At 54.6% G+C, this 24,321-nt stretch overlaps 8 protein-coding genes across 8 annotated transcripts; 4 read left to right on the top strand and 4 right to left on the bottom strand.

Annotated features, from left to right (window-relative positions):
* Positions 1-4,646: 4,646 nt before the first annotated feature.
* On the bottom strand, positions 4,647-6,863 carry PG997_003895 (uncharacterized protein; the record flags this gene model as incomplete). The annotated part of the gene is made up of 3 exons (XM_066808210.1): positions 4,647-6,125; positions 6,331-6,465; positions 6,573-6,863. The coding sequence occupies 3 exons, from the start codon at positions 6,861-6,863 to the stop codon at positions 4,647-4,649; spliced, it is 1,905 nt and encodes a 634-aa protein (XP_066671828.1).
* A 1,041-nt stretch (positions 6,864-7,904) lies between these two features.
* PG997_003894 (dead box helicase) lies at positions 7,905-11,279 on the top strand (the record flags this gene model as incomplete). Its single annotated transcript, XM_066808209.1, has 4 exons — positions 7,905-8,072; positions 8,363-10,275; positions 10,341-11,092; positions 11,188-11,279. 4 exons carry the CDS (start codon positions 7,905-7,907, stop codon positions 11,277-11,279), a joined length of 2,925 nt encoding a protein of 974 aa, XP_066671827.1.
* Positions 11,280-12,530: 1,251 nt separating this feature from the next.
* On the bottom strand, positions 12,531-13,858 carry PG997_003893 (uncharacterized protein; the record flags this gene model as incomplete). The annotated part of the gene is made up of 2 exons (XM_066808208.1): positions 12,531-12,953; positions 13,001-13,858. The coding sequence occupies 2 exons, from the start codon at positions 13,856-13,858 to the stop codon at positions 12,531-12,533; spliced, it is 1,281 nt and encodes a 426-aa protein (XP_066671826.1).
* Positions 13,859-15,682: 1,824 nt separating this feature from the next.
* PG997_003892 (28 kDa ribonucleoprotein) lies at positions 15,683-17,420 on the bottom strand (the record flags this gene model as incomplete). Its single annotated transcript, XM_066808207.1, has 4 exons — positions 15,683-15,816; positions 15,873-16,233; positions 16,284-16,897; positions 16,974-17,420. 4 exons carry the CDS (start codon positions 17,418-17,420, stop codon positions 15,811-15,813), a joined length of 1,428 nt encoding a protein of 475 aa, XP_066671825.1. The 3' UTR covers positions 15,683-15,810.
* Positions 17,421-17,961: 541 nt separating this feature from the next.
* On the top strand, positions 17,962-18,448 carry PG997_003891 (NADH:ubiquinone oxidoreductase 12.3kD subunit; the record flags this gene model as incomplete). Its single annotated transcript, XM_066808206.1, has 2 exons — positions 17,962-18,187; positions 18,306-18,448. 2 exons carry the CDS (start codon positions 17,962-17,964, stop codon positions 18,446-18,448), a joined length of 369 nt encoding a protein of 122 aa, XP_066671824.1.
* A 666-nt stretch (positions 18,449-19,114) lies between these two features.
* Positions 19,115-19,885, top strand: PG997_003890 (mitochondrial 54S ribosomal protein mL54; the record flags this gene model as incomplete). Its single annotated transcript, XM_066808205.1, has 2 exons — positions 19,115-19,508; positions 19,629-19,885. 2 exons carry the CDS (start codon positions 19,115-19,117, stop codon positions 19,883-19,885), a joined length of 651 nt encoding a protein of 216 aa, XP_066671823.1.
* A 488-nt stretch (positions 19,886-20,373) lies between these two features.
* PG997_003889 (Transcription initiation factor TFIID subunit 7) lies at positions 20,374-21,932 on the bottom strand (the record flags this gene model as incomplete). The annotated part of the gene is made up of 4 exons (XM_066808204.1): positions 20,374-20,729; positions 20,768-21,074; positions 21,127-21,522; positions 21,561-21,932. The coding sequence occupies 4 exons, from the start codon at positions 21,930-21,932 to the stop codon at positions 20,374-20,376; spliced, it is 1,431 nt and encodes a 476-aa protein (XP_066671822.1).
* Positions 21,933-22,568: 636 nt separating this feature from the next.
* PG997_003888 (uncharacterized protein) lies at positions 22,569-23,882 on the top strand (the record flags this gene model as incomplete). Its single annotated transcript, XM_066808203.1, has 3 exons — positions 22,569-23,553; positions 23,612-23,683; positions 23,731-23,882. The coding sequence occupies 3 exons, from the start codon at positions 22,569-22,571 to the stop codon at positions 23,880-23,882; spliced, it is 1,209 nt and encodes a 402-aa protein (XP_066671821.1).
* Positions 23,883-24,321: the final 439 nt, after the last annotated feature.

The raw sequence follows: 24,321 nt of genomic DNA, 5'->3' as shown, positions 1-24,321 counted from the left end.
CGCAGGTCTGGCCAGGGAAACCCTCGAACGTCAATTGGTCAGTGTTGAGGCGCAGCCAATGCCTGTAACGGCGAACGATGCCAAAGGAGGCAGATGTGACCAGACTGAGACTTTGACAAATGTAAGCGGCCTGGGACTGTTTGCCAACGTCCTCTGGGTGGCGAGGGCCTTATTGGATGTAGTTCGTTCCGAAACTCTTGATTCCAGAGAAGATGGACGTTCCGCCGGCTCGAAGAGAGAGTGCTCGTTCCGAGTACCAGTGTCGAGCAGGGCAACGGGGGCTAAAACCGCCGGGAGCAAACGAAAGAAAGGAGATGATGAGACCGTCAAGATCGTCTGGGCCAACCAGGAGTACTGCGTTGTTCCAGTACTCGCTTAACCCGGAGCTTGATTTGACTTGACTTAACCAACGACGAGCAGCAAGCAGCTCGGCAATCCAGAAGTCTCGTCTCGGGAGCGAAAGGTGTCAAAGGTGCGCGCGCGGGCGGTTGGAAGGAGTGAATCAGAGAGTGATCTACGGAAACAAAGTTTTGATGAGCGTAATGTTTCCGGTGTCGAAGCCCGGGGGAGCAGGTCAAGAGGGAGGAAACACCAGCCAAGCCGCTTCTTGGTGTTCCTGAAGGACTTCGTGTCGCAGGATATGGGGGTGAAAAAGCGGAGACGTCTAACCCATCGGGCGCACAGTTCTCATGCCTGGATGGCTTTGCCCAAAGCGAGCCTCTGCTCCGGTCGACCCCTGAGGTTCTACAGTCTTATGCGTCGTGGAGACTGGACAGAAGTAGGACGAGGACTACTCGATCCCGCAGATAGAGTTCTGCTAGCTAGCTATCAAGATCAACCAGATGCGGCTGGTGGTTCGAGATGACGAAGAAGACGATCAATGTCAGCTGACGTTTCTCGGCAAACGGTGACTATCACTTTAGGCAATAACGGGGAGAGCACAGAGAGAGCTACAGAGCGAGGGATAGCGAGAAAGAGAGAGAAGAGAGAAGAGAGAAAAAGAGGCGCGTTCGGAATCACCACCAACCCCGGCAAGGAGGAAATACGATGGACGGATACTGTCTGGCTGGCTGTCTCGCGAGAGAGAGAAAGAGATGGACGGGCAAGCGAGTTGGACGGACAAGGGGTGTGTTAGATGGCGAATCATCCACTAAGAGAGGCAGGCGACGACCCCTGATAGATGGCCCGGAGGGTGGACTTTGGAGTGCATCCAATCAAACTCGAGACTACCGGCCAGGGCTCCCATTGGCGTGTGGGAAGGCGACAAGTGACTGGCGATGGGCAATGTACCTGCAGACTGGCGCAACCGACTAGTGATTCCGATGTAGCGCGGCACCATGCAAGTACCCTGTGGCCGTGGCAGGGTGCGAGGGCGTGCGAGGGCGTGCGAGGCGTGCGAGGGGCCGGCTTTAACACCACCGGCATGGGGGCCCTGCTGGGTGGGTTGCAGAAAGAAAAGGGGGTGGGGACCTGATTTTCCCTTTCCCACGCGGAAAAGCGAAGCATAATGAATGGCAAACGGTCTCGGGGCGTGGTGGAAGGATGCTGCAGAGATGCTGGGTGCCCTATGGATGCCCATCTCTCGACTCTCTAGGCTCCCTGCGAATATGGACCCAATTGCCATCGCATGGTCGTGTTGTATGTCACAGTCGTATGCGACGCAAACCGACCGTCGTTCCTGAAAGTAGCTTCCGGGCGGAGACGTTGGGTCGGTCGCTAATTCGAGTAAAGTACCTAGGTAAGTAGGTAGCATCATGACCATGCGCTCGGCCGCCTCACTGCCGGCTTTGGAAAATGAGGATGGTCATTGATCGCGACGCGATGGAGATATACCTCGGCGGCGTTATCACTGGCAGGAACATTAAAACCCCCTTCCAGTCTCGCTTCCCACGGCAGACGAGCGCCAAAAAGCAGCGTTGGTCTTGTCAGGTTAATTTGATCTGGCTCTAGATCATGTTCTGTGTTAGGCGGTTCAGGCTGGCTGGTCCCTTGCTTTTTTTTCTGGCCTAACGACTTCTGTCTATGCCTACCGCCTACTCACTAGGTAGAATAAAACAAAACAGCATGCCATTACATTACCTGCCGATGGCCTCTTTCTTTTGGTTGGTTTTTGTGACGGGAGAAAGCCGGTGTTACAAGCTCTTGCCTAGGTGTGTAGAAGCACGCACGTTGCAGTCTGGACTCTGAAGGCTCACCGGAGGCACTTGTGCTGCAATGGCAGCCGCCGTAGCATCGCGGCATCACAGACTCCTTCCTGTCCAGTCGGGCTGCTAGTCAACCTAGTGAGGTAAGCAGCTGGTTGCAACTAAAAAAGCCCCAAATGCAACGACGCCATCTGCAGGTGGAAGGCGCTTTCGGCGGCCACTAGCCAACCAAGGTAAGACTATTTTTATGAAACACCCCATCCATGCAGACGACACTTACTGGACACCCTCCTGAGCCAAAGGGCTAAGGTACATTAAGTACTTTAGGTATGCATGTACCAGAATGGAAGTCACCAATCAATCGGATTGGCGTGCTTTTCTTTCTACTGAGGGTCGGTAAAGCAACGAAACTCTAGGTCGGCACCAGGTCGTGATGCAAATGTACGGAATGCCACATTGTTTCCCAGAGAGGATGACGCGGGACCGAAGCTTATTCCATTGGCAGCTGGAATGTCGGCAACAAACCCCGACGGGCACGCATGGCCCGACTGGGGGATGCTGGCCAAAAAAAACAAGAGAGTCCTGGACACTGATGACTGTCGCGACCCGATCGACCGGAGTCTTTTGCACGTTGTAGGAGCTGGCGTTTGAAATATTGCCCAAGGCCTCGTTTTGGAGGCAGCAACGCCATGTGGCAGGGCAGACAGGTCGGACTGGGCGGTGCCCGTGCCATGCCGTTTCTACATCCCTTGGTGCCTTTTAGATTCCATCGGCCTTACATACTCATGGCACCTACTCATGGCTGTCTTATATTGTGAGGGAGGAGAAAATACCTGTATCCGTGTCCACCAATCCATCCATCCATCCTTGTCCCACGAGGACAGAGGGACGTTAGCGAAGGCCATGTGTCAGTCTAACGCGTGACTGGACGAAATTGTTAACAATCGATTCACATACCAGATGATATTCATATATTATAGACTATGTATATATACTTAGGTAGGGTGGATGGATGGCGGCGCAATCATCGTAAGCTCGGTAAAGCTGCGTGTAGCTCGTAGGTGGTGTCCATGAGCTCCAACCTCGGCGTCGCCTCTTTTTCTCGCTCGTCTTGCCTGTACGCCCTTGGCCCGTCGTAGTACTGTAGCACCTTACAACCAGCCAAGAACCCCGCGATTCTGGGCATTTGATCGCACCCCATGCACCAAAGATGTCATGGCTGACCGCAGGCGGTTAGCCTTCCTGGCCGCCATGCTCTCTTTGACATCTTGGACGCGAATCGGCAAATCCATGCAAGATTTAATGGATGGCAAGGAGAAGCCGCCCGGACACAGTGGCAGCTCGACCTGCCGCCGACACACACACACACAAGTGGAAGAGGGACATATATCTACCTATCATAAGGGTCAACGGGACAGAGCATGCATGTCATGGGTTTAGCTACGTAGGGAGGGCGATAAAAGTGACCTCAACACCACACCTACGACCTCCGCCTTACTGGCTCACTTTACAGCATATAATCATTATTGCGGGAGAGGGTGTGTCTCTGTGTGTAATAGATGTCTCAATCTAATGGCTATTCGACTACCTAAGCCAAGCACTGCAAAACGCCAAGTTCACCTCTGCCAGTCATTCGTTAGCGCCGAGAGCGACGGCATTCAGAGCCGTCATACGAAAGCGCGCGCTACCCAACCAAACCAGCAAAATCCGTCCGCTTTGCTACTGATTGGTCTGCATGCGACCTCTTCTCGAACATTTCCTCGGGTGGGTATTGCCGTTGCTGAAGAATTCCAAGCTTTCCTTGGCTCCGGTTTTTCCATGCAAAGATGGGCGTCACGGCGGCTACGAATCCTCAGCACTCCAGTCCAAGTCCTAGTAAAGAGGGACGATGAGTGCATCAATCACACGTGAGATGAGAGCGAACCCACCATGTATGTCCCAGCCTCTTCAGGACCACGTCAAGCAAGCCACGTAAAAGTAACAAGTGAATCATATGCGCTGTCATCGTATAGACATGTAATTGAGATTTGTCTCTCGCTCTCTGTCTCTCTGTCTCTCTGTCTCTCTGTGTTTGTGCCGCCGAATCGAACGCTGAGGATCCGCCCCTAGTCCGTCGTTGGTCTTGATGTTTATGTTGAGTGCCAAACGAGGCATCCATACGAGAACCGATGCCACCAATTTTCTCCAGTTCAGGCCAGTCTGTCTCCATCATCGCACGCTGCTTGACGTGCGACGAATTCGGGCTTATATATACAATAACACACTCCGCCTACGTAGTAGGTTGGGCTCGCTTCCTTCCTGGGCTTCTGTAATGAGATGACCAGCCACCTGAAAGCCATAACTCCTTGCCAATGCATCCTTTTTCTAACCCCTTGTCGGATATCATCCTCACCTTTCATAACCGTAACCATGTCAGACGGGACCTGCTACGGTGAACGCGTCTGCAGGTAGAGAAGCCTAGTTGATGTTAGTTTTAGATCGTAGTCATAGAGCATTCCCACTCTAACTTACTCGTTTCTCATGGAATGTGGCCAGTGCCTGATCAAAGACCCAGTTGGCAACGTCGAGACACATCCTGGAGTATTCCTCGTTCATGCCAGTCTGTCTGCAAAGTTCTGCCAGCATTTGCTGTTTCTGGACCTCTTCGGCTGAGGCGGGTGCCTGAGGAGCGACAGGGACTGCGGGATTTGCGACTGCCGCCCCGAGAACAGGAGGAAGAGGGTTGTATGCCTTCAGAGTAAGCACGTCGCTGGCGACGCGGATCGGATTCCTACCAGGAGCACCCGGGCCCAGGATAATAGTGCGCGAGAAACTCCTCCTAGTAGTGACCTTAGTCTCGGGATCTTGGTCCTCAAATTCGCCGTGAAATGTTATAATCATCCCGTCTACACCTGCCATACTCTGACCAGACAGGTCGGCAAGGCCGCTGATTGGATGGCAATCGATTATGTACTTGTCAAACTGAGTGGCAAGATCGGGATGTCGTGTGGCCGGGAGCTTCTGCCAGACACTCTGGATGACTGCGGTGCCACTGAAAAGACGCTGCTGTCGAGCATGCGTTGTGGTGATCTTAACGTGGTTCCTGGAGAACTTGATGTACGAGCCCCACTGAGGAAGTGGAATGTCCGGCGGGTGGGAAGAGCGGCCGTTGACAGACAGTGAGAAGTGGCTGTAATCATCATAGTACTTGGCCGCAAGGGTTGGCCTGTCCATGTCGTAGCCCCTGATGAAATCGGTGATGAACTGTTCGCCTACACCATTGATATCACGGAAATCGGGGCCGCTTTGAGGAATAGGCGTGGGCTTGTTAGCGAGCTCGGCCGCAGCCACCTGCTCGGCAGTCCGGACTTGAGTGCCACTCAAGTTCTGGAGCTTGGGAAACCATGACACCAACTCGTCCTTGTAGGACGGGTTCGACGCGTCGATGGGGTTATTGATCAAGAGAAGGGTTTCGATCTTGCGCAGACGGTGCTGCCATTTCCTCAAGCCCCTGAGCTCCTTGATCGAGTTGTTCGAGAGATCCAGATGGATAAGATCGGGGAAAGTTTCAGTCAGGGTCATGACCTGCCCAACGTCGTCGATGTTATTGCCCGCAAGAGTCACGCTCGAGATGGCATCGCGTTTAGCCTGTGCGGTTTTGAATTGCTCGTCGCAGATGACCATCAATGCTCTGAAGAGTTTCTGGGGGGTGCTTTCCTGAAACATATTCATCTGAATGAGCAGAGAGTCGCTACCAAGGCTTGCTAGATTCAAGAGCTTTTGCCCAGGGTCGTATCGCTGTGCCAGCATCGTTCTAAGGTTTTCCTTGACATCTTGCGTTTGGGCTGAAAGATTGGAGGCTTCAGCACCGTTGGGCGCTTGGTCGTCGGCCTCGGTGATGTGTACCTTAGTGCCTGCCCAGTCAAAGCCGTTGACTTTCATGATGTGCTCGGCATCTTCCTTGCTTGCCGTGACGTAGACGAGGTCACCTTTCAGTTGTGACTGCTAGACGTTAGCAAGGCTGTGAAAACCTTGGCAACGATCCAGGATTCCGGGATAGGTAAACGCGGCGCGGTTGTCAAGAATATCCGTCTCCTCGTTGACTGCGAGCTACACGGCATAACGAGTTTGGAGATGATGCGTTGCTTCGTAACCCCCCCAGAGCCCCCAGATACGCTTTGCTTCGACTTCGGATATAAACACATACCTTCTTTATCCTGACGGAGTGGCTGAGCTTTCCAGCAGTTGTCGCCTTGCGCTCGAGAAAAATCAGAAGCTCCTTCAAACCGCCGCCTTCGTTGTCTCGCGCCTTGCTCTGTTGAAGGCCTTCGACTATTAATGTCTTGTTGTTTGTTCCGTTGATGGGGCGAGAGGAGCGAGTGTGCCGGGAAGATGGGTCGATTCCTTGGGAAATGCGCGAATGCAGACTTCCAGTTCCCCCTGTATCACTTTGGCCACCATGTGCGACGCCTTCGTTGTCGGTCTCGGGGGCCGCGACGACGACGCATTCGTCCGAGTGGACTTGCGCGTAGATCCAGCGGGTGCTGGGTTGCTTTTCTTGCCGCGACCGCCGACGGCATTAGCGGCGGCTGCGTCCATGTCCAGGTCTCCATCTCTGTCGACTCTGATGGGGCCTCCGGCGCGGCGCTTTGCGATACCACCTCGAGTTGCGGATTTTCCTGAAGCCGCGCTTCGCGTGTTATTGCGAGGGGCGCCGTTCCGGGGTCCAGTGGGAGCCATCGCGCAAAGTTCTGTTGGTGGGATGACCAGGTGCAGAAGAGACGGGTGGCAATCAGGGCTGGTGGTGAAGCAGTTGTGTGTTGCAGTGGCAACGAAATGGAGGATAGCACTATGGTTTTAAAGTGCCCGCCGAGGGTAGGCTACCTCCTGCGTGTGAGGATTGAATTCATTCGGTGGTCAAGTTCAAGCGTAGAACCCTTTCGCGATGGATACTGATGGAGCCGCGCGTGTCTGGGGGAATTATGTCGCTTGATTCGGGATATTCTGCGCGAGGGCAATCGAAGGGTGATGGGGAACAGAAGCGAATGGACAACGGAGATGGGTCGCGAATTGAAGGCCACTGAGTGACGTCTGGACAAAGACTTTCCCGCTGGTACGGCAATAACAAGGGAAAAATGGTGTTGGGGGTGCACGGCTGTTTTGGAGAAAGATGACTCAGCTAAGGACCAGTCAGCTGAGCAGGAATCTGAGGCTTGCATTGATCGTTCGAATGTTCTGCCTGGGCCCACCCACTAATTAGGCAGCTGCGCAGTACCTGAACAGTAGCTGACACTTAAAGGTTCATCTTCGATTGGGTGGCTACAGCACTTTCAATGCTCCAGAGGCGATCGATAAGAGCTTGAACTCAACCACTCCAGTACATCATGAGCATGTAGCAAGGTCGCATAGCTTGCATGACATATCACACGCATCAAAGGAAATGGCTCTCCAAGGCACTTCTCATTGCCCATTTATCAGAGCACCTGATATTTACCTATGTAGGTATATGCCTAGCTGTTATGTACCTAGGGTTGATCGTTCAGCTTCAGTCCACGGATCAAATGTGAGCAGTACGTGCAGTTCCTATCTGCTATTGATTTAAGTGGCGGGGCTAGCCATCATGTGATCTGGTGTTAGAGGGTACCCACATCTCTGCAACTGCCGAACGCGTCTGGCCGTCCCCATCGCGTCTCCTTCGAATCGCCAGCATTCGACCAGCGCCAGATGTGCGGTGGGATGTCCAGGATTGACCAATGATAAGGCCCGCCACAATTACGAACCATGGACTCAGACGAGTTCGACGACGACATCGCAGATGAAGATCTGATCTTCGCTGCGAGCCAGGCTCCCAGTAATGTCAGATCCTCCAACAGCATCACCAACCCGAAGCCTCAGACCCCGCGCCTGTCAGAAGTGCAGGGTCGAAATGGCTTCGAGAAACGCCCGACGGTAAGTGACAAGCACGCAATCATCCTCGTGCTCTTGCTCATCAACCATTCGCCGGTGACGTGGGTAATCCATGAGATTTGATTCCCAACCCGCTTTTCAAAGTCCGTGACATTGACAATTTGCAGGTTGGTCGATCCATGCCAAGTCGCACTGAGCCCTTGGTCATCGATTTGGACGAGCTGCCTCCAGATGCCTTCTCCAGCTCGCCAGATTTTCATCAAACAACCCTCACTCATCAAGATGGTAGCCATCGTCCACGAGTTACTGGGCCGACTCGGGCATACCATCAGACAACGTTGACCGGCCAGCCTGTTCAAAGCCAGGGCAGTAACGGTATGGCGCCATCTACCCAACGGGTCAATAGCAACCGTGTGTTCCGTGCAGATTTGCCCGTAGAAGCACCTACGCATCATGAAACCGACATAGAGGCTATGAAGACCTGGGTCTACCCTACCAACCTTGGGCCAACTCGTGATTATCAGTACACCATTGTCAATGCTGGACTCTTCAACAATACGCTCGTAGCCCTTCCCACCGGATTGGGCAAAACATTCATCGCAGCTACCATCATGCTCAACTTTTTCCGCTGGACGAAAACGGCCAAAATTGTATTCGTCGCCCCAACAAAACCATTAGTGTCACAACAGATCGATGCCTGCTTCAACATAGCTGGCATCCCAAGGCCAACAACCACCCTCCTGACTGGCGAGGTTTCTCCTGCTCTGCGCGCAGAAGAATGGGCGACTAAACGTGTGTTCTTCATGACTCCTCAGACTCTGATAAATGACCTCTCAAGTGGCTTTGCCGACCCCAAATCCATTGGGCTGCTCGTTGTGGATGAGGCCCACAGGGCCACCGGGAACTACGCATACGTGAAAGTCATAGAGTTCATCAGACGCTTCTCCAAGAGCTTCAGGGTCCTTGCGTTGACTGCCACCCCTGGCTCGACTGTCGAAGCAATTCAAGATGTTATTGACAATCTTGGTATATCACAAGTCGAGATCCGTACTGAAGAGTCACTCGATATCCGTCCATACGTACATTCGAGAATCGAAGACGTTGTGGTCTTGGATCCGTCGGAAGAGATGGGTCTCATCAAAGAACTGTTCAGCAAAGCCCTAAAACCCCTCGTCGACAAGTTGAGTTCGCAAAATATATTCTGGGGCCGCGACCCAATGTCCATGACCACTTATGGCCTTATGAAAGCCAGGCAAGACTGGGGTCGTAGTGCTGGCCGTCATGTGAATGAAGGGCTAAAACACATGATCAATGCAGTCTTCCAAATCCTCCAGAAGCTGGCTCACCCAATCAAGTTATTGAACTTTCATGGGATCAGACCCTTTTACGAGCATCTTGTCCAGTTTAGGGACGAGGTTGAGGGGAGAGGCTCAAAGGGCGGTAAGACCAATCGTCAAGTCACCGACTCCCCTGATTTTCAAAAGATGATGTCCACCGTTGGGGCTTGGGTGAAAAAGGATGAGTTTGTGAGCCATCCCAAGCTCACCCATCTTTCTGAAACCGTCCTGAACCATTTCTTGGACGCCGGCGAAGGCCGTGAAGGTGGTAGTTCCTCTAATACCAGAATTATCGTCTTCAGCGAGTACAGAGACAGCGCCGAAGAGATTGTGCGGGTTTTGAACCGCCACCAGCCCATGATACGGGCCGCAGTGTTTGTGGGCCAGGCCGACACCAAGAAGTCGGAAGGCATGAAGCAATCCGAGCAAATCGAGCGGATTCAGAAATTCAAAGAAGGCGCTTTCAATGTTCTAGTGGCCACATCAATTGGTGAAGAAGGATTAGATATTGGCCAGGTCGATCTCATCATTTGTTACGATGCGTCATCATCTCCAATCAAAATGCTGCAGAGAATGGGGCGCACAGGGAGAAAGAGGGCCGGCAAGGTCGTGCTACTGCTTATGCGAGGCAAGGAAGAGGAGAAGTATACAGCGGCCAAGGATGCTTACAATCAGTTGCAGGCCATGATCTGTGATGGAAAGCGTTTCAACTTCCGGCACGATCTTTCGACAAGGATTGTGCCGCGGGAGATCAAGCCGCAGGTCGACAAGCGTCCGGTCGAAATACCCATCGAAAACACACAGAACCCTTCGCTACCAGAGCCGCGGCGTGGCAGAGCGGCTAAAGCAAAGAAGAAGCCCCCAAGAAATTCAACATGCCGGACGGAGTGGAAACTGGCTTCACCAGCGTCGCCGCGATGATGGGGAACAAGCCGAAAAGCACACCTGACAGAGGAGAAACTGGCTTTACTAGCGTCGCCGCGATGATGGGCAACAACCCGAAACGCATGCCAAAAACAGTGGCGCCTCGCGAAGAGGACGAGGTGACAGACATACCCACTATCGACAAGGTAGAGTTGAGCGAGCAACAACGCAACACACTGCGCCGCGCTTATCAGAATTTGCCCTTCTATCAACACCAAGTGGAGAAAGTAGTTGAAGTTGATGTGACAGCCCATCCTCGGGCCCAAAGAACCCTCTGCAAAACCTCACAGCTGAAGCACGGCGAGCATACCAAGCGGTGCGTCAAGCTCCTGAGGAGGTTATCGAAGATCCAGTCAACAAACAGGAACGACTTGTACGCATTTGGTGAGGTCGACCAGAGTCGCTACAATGACCTGCCGTATCCAGACGATCCATCAGAATCTGAGCCCAGTGCGTCACGAGAACCTGCACCGAAGAGAAGGAGAGTCGGTTCTTCTCCTATAGGCCGTACTAAGAGAGCGGAGGCGGAGCATACAAATCTATCCAAAACCAAGGGGCCCGTTGTCCCTGAGCCGCCAAAACGAAAACGTACGCACAAAGCTACACATCGACCAGCGGATGGCAGCGTTATTGCGATGGACATGCTAGTGGATGAGGAGGTGGAGGCTCAGCTCCCCTCCATGCCAAAACGGCAACAACGCTCAGCAGCTGCTAAGCCCCGGAAGAGCACTTCTCGGCCAGGGGCCAACCCGAAAACGAAGAAGACCACGTCCCGTATTTACGATGAGAGCGCCGATGAAGGTGATGATTGTCGGAGGACAAGCGATCTCGAACTGACTGATGAGTCAGATGATGGGTCTGACCTGGTGGGTTTTGTCGTGGACGATGGCGTGCAGACTTCAAGTGCGCAACCAACGTCAAGCATGGCTCAACGTTCGAGCTCCCCAACAAGCCCTTCGACATCTTCAACGCTAGGTCGGAATTCTAAGAGGGCACGTCGGGCTTACGAGCCAACCCTTTCAGCTACACAGGAAAGCGACAGCGAAACCGATGATGAGTTGCCCACATTGAGACAAATTGCTGCGACACAACGCCATACACAATCTTCAGTCCAATCTCGCACGGATTTGGGAGACAGTGAAGAAGGCGTTATTCTCCAAAGAGGCGGGCGTGGCAACAGGCGAGCCGTTGTATCTGATGATGAGGACGAGGAGGAGGATGATTATGATGAAGACTAAGATGCCCCCTTTAGGAACATTGCTGTGCCCTACTACCATGGGGATACTAGCTCGAAGATAGAGTTGTCGTGGACGTGCGGAAACTTGATTGCTGTAGTATCAATATTGCGAGATGGTCTGGTGCCAATAACTGCTACCAGCTTCCCCTTGTCTCTCTAAACCGACAGAATCTCAAAATCTAATGAGCGTGATTTTTGTGTTGTTGTTACCAGCCCAAGTAAGCGGAGGCAACCAATGCTTTTCGTGACCGGCTGAGCCGTGTGGATACTCTGGGCAGCATGACCAAAGCACCATGGGAATATGACATGAAGTAGGGCCTACCATTGGCTTTGAGCAAATCACCAAAAATCGAGACTGATGTGCTCCCTTCCAGAGTTATGCAAGCAAGAGCGCGACAGAAGGGCTGGCCCGCAGCCCGAGGTCGATACAAGCAGACCGGCTTCAAACTCGTTCCCACTTCCGTATCATATCAGAGCTTAAAGGGGGCTTCACAAATGCCTATAGCGCCTGTGTGGCAGGAAGGTGAAGATATTCCTGGAAAGGAAAGGCAGGGGTTGGCAGTCAGCAGTCGTTCCTTCAGCCTGAAACCTACTTATTCAAGGCAAATGTCTTTCCATTATTTCCTATAAGTAAAGTTACCCCTAAATCCACGCATACGCTCCCAACAAAACGAACTACACATGGCCGACGAATGAACCCCAATTCCACGAATACCCTGTTCACATCCTTTATGCGGCTGGTCGTCAAGTTTCCTGTAACATCAACATCAATCATCTCAACATGTCGTCGTATCCGGACCGAGGCCCTCCTTCAGCCACTCGCCCAGCAAGCTCTCTGCAACGCCTCTGAATCCCCAACCAGTCTCTCTAGCCCCCTACCTTCGGATCCTGAGACCCCCCTCGATATGGGCCTCTTAACACCGACCCCTGCTGCCACTGTGGTATATCCTGCGCAAGAACTCGCTGTCGGTCCCCTTGGGGCATGATTCGAAAACCACATCATCATGCAGTAACACCCTTGCCCACAACGCTTCCCCACCGGAAGCGCCTCAGGGTGCCTCCACTACTTCTAATAACTTCTCTTCCGCAGCTGCCGCCTTCGGTGACGGCAGTGCTGGCGTTACCCACGCCCAAGTTGCTCAACGTCTCTTGCCGGCCAACCTCCCGACCAATGACATAACCAGCCCCGAACCCGACCACGCTGACCAGCACCACTACGCCCGCACTAACGACCCACGTCAAAAGGGTGGGGCTGATGAGCGTATCTTCTACGTTAGATGAAGCAGTCTTCTTCTTCTTGACCGCCCTCGGTTGCTTGCTAGGCGGGGTCGGAGTGGCCGCTCGCTTGCCTTTCTCGGAGCCCGGAGCGGCCTCTTTGGACGACCCCGAGGCTGTTGGGGCTGGATCGGCCCTTAGTACGCGGCCCTGGGCCACGGGTTGGTGTGTGGGGGCATTAGCTCGCTCTCTGGTACGAAGCGGAGATTCATAGGCTGGTTTCCGGCGTCGGTACGGTCGCCCAACTCTTTGTCCCCGTCCTTATCGCGGCCCCTCGCAGCAGCAGCACAGCTCAGCAGAGTCGTCAGGCTTGCGCGTAGAGCGGCGTCGTTGTCAGCCTGGTAGCTAGGTGACATCAAGTTGGGTGCGCGACGATCGACTCGTGCAGTACTGCTACGCTGGCTGAACGAAGGGCGCGGGTGGTTTTGGGGTATACTGGAGCTGGTAGAATGGCGGTGCTGCAGGTGTGACGGTGGGTGGGAGAACGCGTTGGGCTGTGGTCGAAAAGGCTCAGACGGTCGTCGGGTACCAAGTGCGGTAGCATGATCGTCATCATCTTCCTCCTCGTCGCTGGTTTCCGGTGCCGCATGGTGTACGTTGCGCAGAGGAGTCGTGCCCGGTATATGCACCGACGTGATGTTCTCGGTAGATGAGGTGATGACAGGGTCCGAGTCCGTCTCGCTCTCCTCGTACTCTTCCTGACTACTTGTGCCGGCTTGACTGGACTGCACAGCGCGGCTTGCCTGCTGCTGCTGCTGCTGTTGGACATAGAGATGGTTGTAGGATTGGGGGTGCAAGCGACGCCTCCGGGCAGCATAAGCTGACGAACCGACACGTAAACCAGTCGTCACAATCTCGTCTCCGGCAGAAGATACGGACGAGGATGACGGATGGGACGATACTTCGACCCAAGATTCTACGTCGCGACCGCTTGACCTCGCCTGCCTATTCACTCCGGTGAACTCATAGGTGGATGCGCCATCGTTGCGGCGTGGTGGTTGAGTCGGGGACCTCGTCGGCGCAGTGGAGTTGTTAACTCCGCCATCGCCGCCCATGTTGGCCTGGGCGTTTCGGGTGCTCATATCGTGGCCAGGGTTTACGGCGGAAAATGCATGAATATCCTAAATAAGACGAAGAGGAAGAAGAGACAGAAGGGTCAAATGTGATGAAGTGGCTGAAGAAGGCAGGAAAGGACCGAGTGTAACAGATGGACGTGTTAATGAAGGGGGGTTGTGTCCCTCACACCGTTCTACCTATCGGCCGCCTGGTTTTAGAGTGATCGTAGTTCCCTAACAGTCTAACAGTCGGTGCTCCTTTAGGTGCCCCGCGGGATGGGGGAGAGAGCACGGGGAACTAAGAGGGTGCTGGGTGCTGGGTGTATTGGGCGTGCTGGGTGGACTAGGTATGTACTGGGAGAGGGGGAGGCCCAAGAATGCCCACTGATCTTCGTCAGTAGCGCGGAGTCTCGTCCGTCTTCGTCGGCAGCATATGCTTCAAAGCCCCCGGCCTGTACTGTACTCGTTTATTGCCTGTATGATGGCCGAACATCCGATCCAAGGTGCAGATATGAAACTACAGTCGTTTGCAAGAGCACAAAGGATGAAAAGAAACGGAACGGACGGGCTACGAATGAAGTGACGGCTGGCCTCGAGGGAATGTTGGGCACGTCTGATCCAGGGTCTGACCTTGATTAGGTCATGAAGAGAGGTCACGGGTGGCTTGGGCTGGAAGGTCTTTGTTCAGATAAGGCGACGGTCATAAGTAGCGGAGGATAAGCGATTTAAGCCTGGATGCCAAGACGGTTGAGACAATGCCTCAGCCCAATGACGAGATCCAGCCGACGTCGATGGATTCCGTTGCTGAGAACGAACGACATCAGCCCAGTCGTGCATCACCAAAAGTAAACATGAAACCGCCCGTCTCCTTAGAGTTGTCTGTTGGAATCATAGATCATTGCCCAGAGATATGTCAATAGGTACTGACCGGTACCCACTGCCACTGCAGCAAAGGGAGCGAGAGTAAGGCCAAGATGACAGAAATGACATACCCCCTCCTGCCTCCCCTCTCTTTGTCCCTCGGGTCCCATTCTCCTTATCACAAGAACAGCTGGGCTGTGCGCGTGCTCCTCCCGCTTTAGCCACTGCCCACCCCCGCCGCTGACGAGGCTCCATTGACGCACATTCCTTGCCCACGAAGCAAGGGGAGGATGCAGAAGGATGGTCCTCTTTTTACGGGGCGTCGGCTGCTAGGTCCTTGTACCTAGCTCATGCTATCTAGATCCAGTCTGGTGCTTTGTCGTCCGATAGCTAACTTTGCTGACAGCAACTGTAATAATAAGCAGCATCAACACCGCGGTTTGATTTACCAAGAAACAAAGTCAGCTCACAGACAGATTCGAGAAAAAAGCCAAGGCACCGGGAATAGTGATGAATTAAGCCTATATACGTCCTAGGGAAAACCACATCGTACATCGTAGGAAGCATTATACTCACCAAAAGAGCATCGATCTAGGAGTCGTACAGCCGGGAACAAGATGGGGAAACTCTAACGCCTACCAATCATCGCAGATAAAACATCGTAAAAAAAACACTTTTCGGAGCCCTCAAACGCCATCATAAGCCCTCTTAGATTTTGAAGCATGGTCCACTCCAAGCTGCCCGCCAGGCATTGATAACGAGCTTCGTTCCATCTTCGTGACCGCAAGTTAGCCCACAGTGCCCTCGGAAGGAAAAGCCGACTAGATGATTGTGTTTTGCCATCAAGAACATGGAACGCTTGGACGGAGAACCCGACCAAGTCCCGTTCTGCCTCATGTAGCCCACAAGCCCACGGAATCACATGGAGGTTTGCCCTCCAATTAAGCCCTCAGGTGTATCGCAACTTGGTCTGATGACCGAGTATAGCCCTCGAAGCCCACAACTCCCGCAGGAGTGAAGTTCTAAGAAGCCGACAACCCACATAGCCAACCGTCTTGTGTCAATGAGCCCTCATGTGCGGCAGATCGCGTTTAGAACTGCGAATAGTGAGTCAGTATAGCCTTCGAGAAGAGTGCAGTGAGCGTCAACATACCGTGATCTTCTTTCCCTGGAAGCCGCCACCACCGCGACCACCACCGAAGCCACCGCCACCGCGGCCACCTCCACGTCCACCGAAACCACCACGGCCGCCACGGTCACCACCACCGCGGCCACCGAAACCACCACCACCGCGGCCACCACCACGGCCGCCGAAGCCACCACGGCCGCCACCGCGGCCACCACCGAAGCCACCACCCTCACGGGGAGGACGCTGGCTAGCGTAGTCGAGGCGGACGGCACGGGAGCCACGGCCCTCACCAATGTAACCACCGTTCAAGGAGTTGAAGGCAGACTTGGCATCATCAACGCTGTTGAATGTGACGTAGCCGAAACCCTTGCGGTTGCCCGACTCACTAGAGATATTAGCGACGGAATATATCAGAGTAGGTATGTAGTAACTTACGGGTCAGTGGGCAGACGAAGGCTCTTGACCTCGGCGGATTCGCTGAAGAAAGCAGTGACCATATCCTCATCAGCATCGAAGGGCAGGTTGCCGACGAAGAGGGTATCGCTCTCGGGGCTGACAGTGTCGCCGTGCTTCTGGGCGCGGTCATTGGCGCGGGCGTTGGGGGTAGCAGCGTCATCAGATCGAGGCTTGGAGAAGTCGAGGTTCATAGCACGACCTTCGAGCTCGAAGCCTTGCATCTTCTCGTGGGCGGCCTTGCAGGCCTCGGCGGTCTTGAAGTCGACGTAGCCGAAGCCACGCGAGCGCTGCATGTGCTTGTCGGTAACAACTCTGGCGCTGTTCAGCTCATCACACTCCTCGAAGGCCTTGTACAGAAGGTCATCATCGATGCCCCAGCCCAGGTTGCCGACGAAAAGAGTGGTGATCTCCTCCTCGCCGCTGCTCTCGGCCTTGGCCTTCTTGGCAGGCGCAGCAGACTCATCGTCAGCCTTGCGCTTCTTGGAGGGCTCGGCAGCCTTCTCCTCCTTCTCCTTGGAGTCGGAAGCCTCAGAGTCGTCGTCGTCGTCGTCGTCATCGGAATCCTCATCGTCGTCATCGGAATCGTCAGAAGTCTGTAGAATATACGATGTTAGCAAGCTATCGTTGGGTTGGGTGACAGGTGGAAGAGTCGTGGTGGGATAAACGTACCTCCTTCTCGGCCTTCTTGGAGGCAGCAGCGGTCTTGGCGCCACCCTCAGCGTCGCTGTGCGCCATCTCGTCGTCGGAGGAGTCGGAAGAATCGGAAGAGTCTTCCTTGGCAGCCTTCTTGGCCTTGCCGTTGGTGGCAGGGGCAGCAGCAGCCTTCTTGGCCTTGGCAGCGGGCTTCTTCACCTCCTTCTCAGACTCGGACTCGGAGTCGTCAGAGTCGTCGGAGTCCTCCTCGGAATCGTCAGAATCCTCCTCCTCCTCGCTGTCAGAGGACTCGGACTCGGACTCAGACTCGACCTTCTTCTTCTTCTTGAGGTCCTTGGCAGAAGCCTTGGGGGCAGCCTCCTTGGCGCCCTTCTTGGACTTGGAAACACCGGCGCTCTTGACGGAGATGATGGCATCGGCCTTGGCGGCCTTGCCGGTGGCTTGCTTGGTAGACTTGCCCATTTTGAGTGATTGTAAATGGATTGATGGGAAGTAGAATAATGGGAAAAAGATGGAAGGAGCGAGGTGAAGTCTGCGGCAGGGGAAGGAATGCTGGAGGGAGCTCACGACTTTTATCTGCGCCTGCCGGAAAAAAGTGGTTGGCAGATAACTTTTTTCTGGCAGAAAACTCGACCCTTGAGTTTTCCAAGTGGGGGTGGTGGAGACCGGGACTTTTTCAGCTTGGGAACTTTTGGGCGGTGAGCTTGATATGGAGAAGATATGATGTGCTCTTATCGATAGCGCACGGACGGGGCAGATGCTGATAAGGCAAAGAAGCTTCGGCCTTACGCCTAAGGCTACAAGTATGTGTTATGTAAGCAGACAAGGCCAACTTCGAGCTGGCTGCACCTGGGTAAGCTTTGGCTCGAGTGCGCAGTGCGACCGATCAGTTGAGAAGAAGCTCCGACACGAGAGGCCAATTCCCCCCCAACGCCGGAGTACACAACACGAGCGAAGAAGCCATCCCACCCTTCCCCGCTCCCAGTTTTCTATCGAGCCGAAGATGCCGACTCCCGAATCCGAGGCTTTCCTGGCCAAGAAGCCCAAGGTCCCGCCTACCTTCGATGGTGTCGACTACGACGACAACAAGGCGCTCAAGGCCGCCCAGGATTCCGTCGTCCGGGAGCAATGGGTGCAGGTCATGATGGGCCGGCTGGTGCGAGAGGAGCTCAGCAAATGCTACTACCGCGAAGGGGTCAACCATCTGGAGAAGTGCGGTCACCTGAGAGGTTAGTAGCACACCTATACAGCCGAGAAGCCAGGGGGCGCACCAAAGGCTATGAAGCCCGCCTTTGTGCCTTATCCTTGGTTGCGTCCAAGTTGAATTAGCCACTAATGAGCCAACAGAGAAATACTTGCAAATGCTCGACAAGCACCGTGTGCGCGGTTTCATCTTTGAGCAGCAGAACTACTCAACGCCATCGCAAGTTGCGGCTTTGGCCGGAGCCGCAGATGCTACGGCAGCCGCAAAGAACTCGAAGAAGCAATAGACGAAAGCATCGGGCAAGGAAGCTTGGGGCTGCAGATGCGAATTGCGTATCAATTGCATCCGGGCTGCCGCGGAGAAGGGAAGGGCTATACTCCCGAGGACGGTTCTCGAGCGGGCAAATTCGACCTTGTAGAACTACTGGGCATGCAACTGGCCCTTGTATATAGAACGGAATCAATTGCATGAAACGCTGTATGCTGGGTTACTCTTGTGGGATTGGCATCAAGCGACTCGCATTCCTGTTTGGTTGTGGGATACCGTAGGAGACCAAACCAGATATCCTCGGGAAACAAGCTATTGCTTCACGGACTGTATTGTTTGATTGAACATATGCATCTACAAAATGCTCCATTATACAAGCATCATAGCAATCCCGTGTTGGCATTTAGATGGCGTCAATCCGGAACGTTGGCCGTACCCAACATTGGATGTCAACTGCAAATTCCGGTACTGCCATACTCGGGATAAAAGTGACAGGGGTCCGTCCGGCCCGCCAAACAAATTTCTGGAGCATCTAGCGCTCGCAAGCTTAGGCCCGACCTTTTGCGAGTGTCCTCCCACGCAAACCGACGACCCTGCCCTTGGGAAGCTTGAATTCCCTTTTGCGCCCGAGGAGAAACCAAACCCGCGAGACTGTAGAATTGGCCTTTCCGCCAGTCAATTCACCATGATTTGCCGGCGCTGCCTCCAACGCGCCTCGTCGGGGCTAAGCCGCCGCGTGGTATCCTCCGCCGCCCGCCAGACCACCACCTCCCTCTCCCCGTTCCTCAACCTGCGGGCCCTCTCAACATCGCTGCCGCGGTTAAACGCCCCGGCCGAGCAGCAGACCGAGACGCCCACCTTCAGCACGCCTCTGGCCGACGCCCCGGTCTCCTCCTCCGAAGAAGCGGCCCTCTCGGCCTGCCCCGCCGGCACCGTGCTGACGGGCCTCAACTACTTCAAGAACCAGACGGACCCCGTGGCCCTGGCCGACGACAAGTACCCGGAGTGGCTGTGGCGGTGCCTGGACGTGCAGAAGAAGACCGACGATGCGACGGCCGACGACGCTGCCGATGAGTTCTGTACGTGTTGCACCTGCTTCTTCTTCTCCCGAAACCCACCACCACCGCCACCACCACACTTCCTCTTCCGATGGTGTTCATCTTGTTGTAGTGCATGAGAGCTAACCTATTCCCAAATAGCCAAATCCAAGAAACAACGCCGCCTTGCCGCGAAGCGCCAGCGCGCGCTCGAGGCCCGCCTGATGGCCGAGGGCAACCTGGAGGCGCTGGCGCCCAAGATCCCGCTGCAGCAGCAGAGCATCAACATGCCGGGCAACGAGGATGGCACGGCCGAGGGAGCGGTCGCCGCCGCCGCCGCCCGCGAGGAGCTCCGCAAGGCCATGCGCAAGGAGCGCAAGGCCAAGATCAAGGAGAGCAACTACCTCAAGAGCATGTAGATGGACGACCACGGTTGGCCGCTGTAATGACTTATACCGTGCCATGCGAAAGCCTATGGGGAATTGTACATTATATACCATATTGGACGCTAGCATTCATGGGGCAGGTGATATGGTTGTATAGAGGAATCAACACTGTACAATAGAATAAAAAAATGGGGTGATATGTATCCAAGTACGGTTTGATCACCATCTCAATCTGAGAGCTCGTCACTCGGGAAGGCATCAGCGTTGGCATCAATTTTGCATGGCTTGACATAGACCTATTGATAGTCTATGCTCAAACCCGGGTATCATTTATATAAACCTCGCCTATCCCAAACACACGCGTGGGCGGGAGCACACTGCTCCATGTTTGCGCCCCTGATTAACGCCGAGCCTCTAAGCTGGTGCTGCAAGTTTGAACAGGTTCAATAATATACATGTTTGTAGTCCAAGTACTTCGCGCAGCGTGGACTTCGACAGCGACAAATAGCAACTGACCCACCTCAGTCGTCGTCTGTAACGCCGAGCTTTGCTTTCTTGAGGGCAATTTCTTCTTTGGTTTTCTGGATCGTGTTGATGATACGCCTCTTCAAGATCGGATTTTGCTGGGCTTGAAGTTGCGCCTCGGCGGTAGCAAGCTGTTTCTCCAGCTGGTGTAAATCCTCCCGGGCCTCTCGCTTCTGTAGTTCCTCTTCGTCGAGTTCGTCATCATCATCATCGTCATCCTCCTCAGAAATGTCCTCTTCTTCGTCTTCGACTTCATTGTCGCTGGGTTCTTGCAGGGTGCCGCTGGTGTCGCCGCTCCCATGGTCATCGGTGTCGCCGCTTCCATTTGCGTAGCAGGAGTGGCAGCTTCCGCCTCCATATCCATTTCCATACCGGCCAGCTCAAACTCACGCTCCAGGTCTTCATCATCGATGTCCGGCTCATCTTCGTCGTCCTCAGCCCCGGTCTGTGGTCCGAAGTAGTCCTCTTCGTCTTCGTCCCCTTCAGCATCGGCGCCCGAGTCTGACATTTCTTCGTCTTCGTTGTCCTGGATGTACTCGATTGAAGTCTCAATGGCCTTCTCGTCGTCTGCCATCAGCTTCTTGACCATCTGGCTCACGCTTGCAAGCTGCTTCTCGGTCATGACCTTCCTGAACCTGCGGTTTACAGCATCATGCATCGGAGGCGTAAGGCCATGGGGCCATCTGAGTTCGGATCGCTGGGCCATGGGGGGGCAACGCTATCGTCTTCGCATCGATCTCGTTTTTCACCTTGGCGAAGCAAAGTAGCATCTGAGTGACGTCAGAGTTCTTCATCATTGCCTTGCGATCCCAAGACTTCATTGCTTCTGTGATTGTCGGGAGGTCGACCAGGACCGCAGCGTAGTGTTCTCCATCCACCGTAACCATTGCCCTGCGCTCCTTGGCATCGATAAACTGGATGCTTACATCGGCACCGCCGTTGGCCTTGGGCTGACCGATGGTACCCTTTTCCAGAGCTTCCCGCAGGTATGCTGTTGATGGGCCCGGCAGGGTGCGCAGGATCATCAAGGTCTCTCTGACAGGATCACCTTCCTTATCATCGGCCTCGGAATCGTAAGCATCGCCCGGGCGGTGTTTGACGGGCTCTCCCTTGGCGCGCCATTTGATGCCGAGGGGGTTGTTGCGCTGATGAGCGGAGTTGGGCCGCCGCCTGCTTTCTTAACCTTGATCTTCTTAGAGGCCAAAGGCTGGTCTTCGTCGCTCGAGTAGTTGCGCTTCTTTGATTCGATTACCTTGGCGGTAGGTTTGGGCTGCCTCCCAGCCTTGGTCTTGTGGAGGGCCGGGGTGGTGACTCCAGGAGTGGTGGGAGTGCTCTGAATCTTGATCTTGATTTTCTTCTCCGAGCCGCCAGGCGTTGGGGTCTCGCCACTAAAAGAAGGCTGCCGTGAAGCAGTATTCAGCTTCAGAATGGGCCGGGGGTTCTCGGGGGCGGGTGTTGCGGCCGATTTGATGTCGGTCGTGGGCGGCGGCGGCATGCCGTGACTGGCGGTGTTCAGCTTCAATGTTGGTTTCTTGGCCTCGTTGACGTCGCCCATGGTGGATAGGTGAGTAGTATGTGTAGGAGTGCAGTGATCGGGGTTGCGAGAGAAGGCGCCAACACAGCCAAAGTGTCGTCGATGGATGCAGATCTGCGATGGAGCAAGATGGAAGACGGTGCTTGGTTGGCGTCGATGCGGGATGCGGCGTCGCAAAGTCGGAGCTTCCAAAGTTACCTTGATCGATACTTTCGACACGCCTCACCACAGGAGGCAGTTAATTGATGGAGTCGGTCGCGTCCTGGCTTTCTGGCTCGACAAGGATTCGGTCTGCTAGCGCAACGTGGGGGGCAGCCTGTTGTGCAGGGTTCAGTGGATGTTTCTTCTCCGATGGATGCTGGATTTGGATTCTCTCAGCACTGGCACCTGACATCTGACGATGGTTCTTGTTAATCCAGACATGTGCTTTCCAATGCAGGGAAATCACGGTACGTTTGTTAAATTCCAAGGTGTCGAGGGTCACATTTAGGAGCAACTGCCTCGTCTTGTCTGTCCAGATTTCGACGGTACCTTGATGACCGTGAAGTGAAAGTAGGTGGGCAAAGCTGAGCTCTCCACTTGAGCTCCAGGCGAAGAAGGGTGAGTGAGTGAACCTTGGTGACTATGAACTGAGCCGGCCGGAGGTTAGCGTTGACAATGTCCGACTCTGCTTTCCACTTTCTTCGAGCTTCCTTCCTCCGTCTACTTGATGGGCCCTCAAGCGAATCCCGCGCCCATGTTCATTCAACACCACACCTTCAACTCGTGAAGAACCCCCTGCATAGGAATCTGCATTCGTTCTCTTTTAAATACAGCAGCTGCTCCAGCTCCTTCCCTGCCGCACCTCGTTTGTGTCACCTCCATTCGGCAGAGGCGCATCCCTTGGACGATGCTGCCGTAGAGCATTTGGATGTCCCACATCGCATCGAAAAGAGACAGTGGAGGATCTCAGAGCCCTCCAAGGCGCCCAACAAAACACAACCCGAACAACTGCAATCGATTCCAACAGCAGCCTCTGCCATAACACTCTTTTCGGTCAACGGCATTCACTTGCCACGCCGACCGATACTAGGGGGCTTCTCGAATCATCTTACACCGCCAACGCCAACCCGGGCCGCAAACTTCAACCTCTCTCGCTCCCCCTCCCCACGACGCATCGCTGTGCGCGTCGCACCCTGCCCGTGCGTCATGTCGACCAACGAAGCGCCCCGAGGCGTGCCTTCGACCCAGTACTTCCACGCCCTCCTGCGGCCAGCCATCCTCCAAATCCTGCGTGCGCAAGGCTACTACGCCTGCAGCCCCGCCGTCCTCGACAATGTCACGGAGCTGGCAGGGCGCCACCTGACCGAGCTCGCCGATCACACCGCCCGCTTCATGGAGACCAACAGCGAGGCCACGCTGCAGCCCACCCTCTCCGACGCGAGGATGGCCATGGAGCAGTGCGGCGTCTTCGCCCCGACGCGCCTGCACACGGCCCAAGTCTGGACCGACGAGGAGGATACAAGCGGCGTCGAGGACTTCATTAGCTGGGCCCAAGGTCCTAAAAACGCAAAGATCCGCAAGGTGGCCCAGGCCATCTCAGAACCTACTGGTCTCGAGGACGCGGATGCGGCAGAGGAGCCTGCCAATAACTATCTTGCCGGTCAGTACTGGCCACCTTGCCCGTCCTTCCTTTTCCAGAACACATAACAGTTTATCAGTTGCTAACATTGCTCGCCCCCATAGCTCTCAAAAGAAACACAACAAGAACGACCAGGAATCAAAATACACCAGTACGGTTCTGGGCAAGGGAAACGACCATGGTGACATTCCTGTCGAGGGGGCCCTGTGGCTAGCGTCAAGGACTGGGAGCAGATGATGCGCGAGGCTGCACGACGACCGCGTGAAGCTACTCCAGACTCCCGACCTCCCAGCTCCGGGCTTAGTTCGCTTGCCGATGACGATGTCGAGATGATGGAGATCGAGATATAGTGCTCCGCGTTCGGAGTTGGCGCTAAGTCAGCGTCGGAAAGGGGTGGGCGTGGGTTTTTTGCGGCACGGCGTTGGTGGAGTTATTTTAGAGAAAAATAGGCGTACGGGAAGATTAAACACGGTGGCATATCTATGGCGACCGCGCGACAAACAACACGAAAAGCAGCTAGGCGCGATTCCCAAGCGACGAGCCATCTGGTCTGGCAGGGTGACCAAGTCAGCATAAGCCCCAGCTCGGGCCAACCAGATGCGCATAGTAGGATAGGTGTACGAAGGAAGCAAGTGCTAACCAGGTGACAACAAGGCATCAACCGCAGTAATTCTTGATGTTCTTGCTCTGGAGATGTTTTTTGGGCTCGGGCACGATACCCCTTTTCTCCATATGCTCGGCCCTAACATTGGACATCGCGGACTTGTTTGTATATAGAGTACTGTTGAC

This window comes from Apiospora hydei (genome assembly GCF_038363865.1).
Source record: "Apiospora hydei strain CBS 114990 chromosome Unknown utg000004l_segment0_segment0, whole genome shotgun sequence".
NCBI classification, from domain to species: Eukaryota; Fungi; Ascomycota; class Sordariomycetes; order Amphisphaeriales; family Apiosporaceae; genus Apiospora; species Apiospora hydei.
The sequence above is the reverse complement of the archived record's forward strand: the minus strand, read 5'-3'. Positions and strand labels throughout refer to the sequence as shown.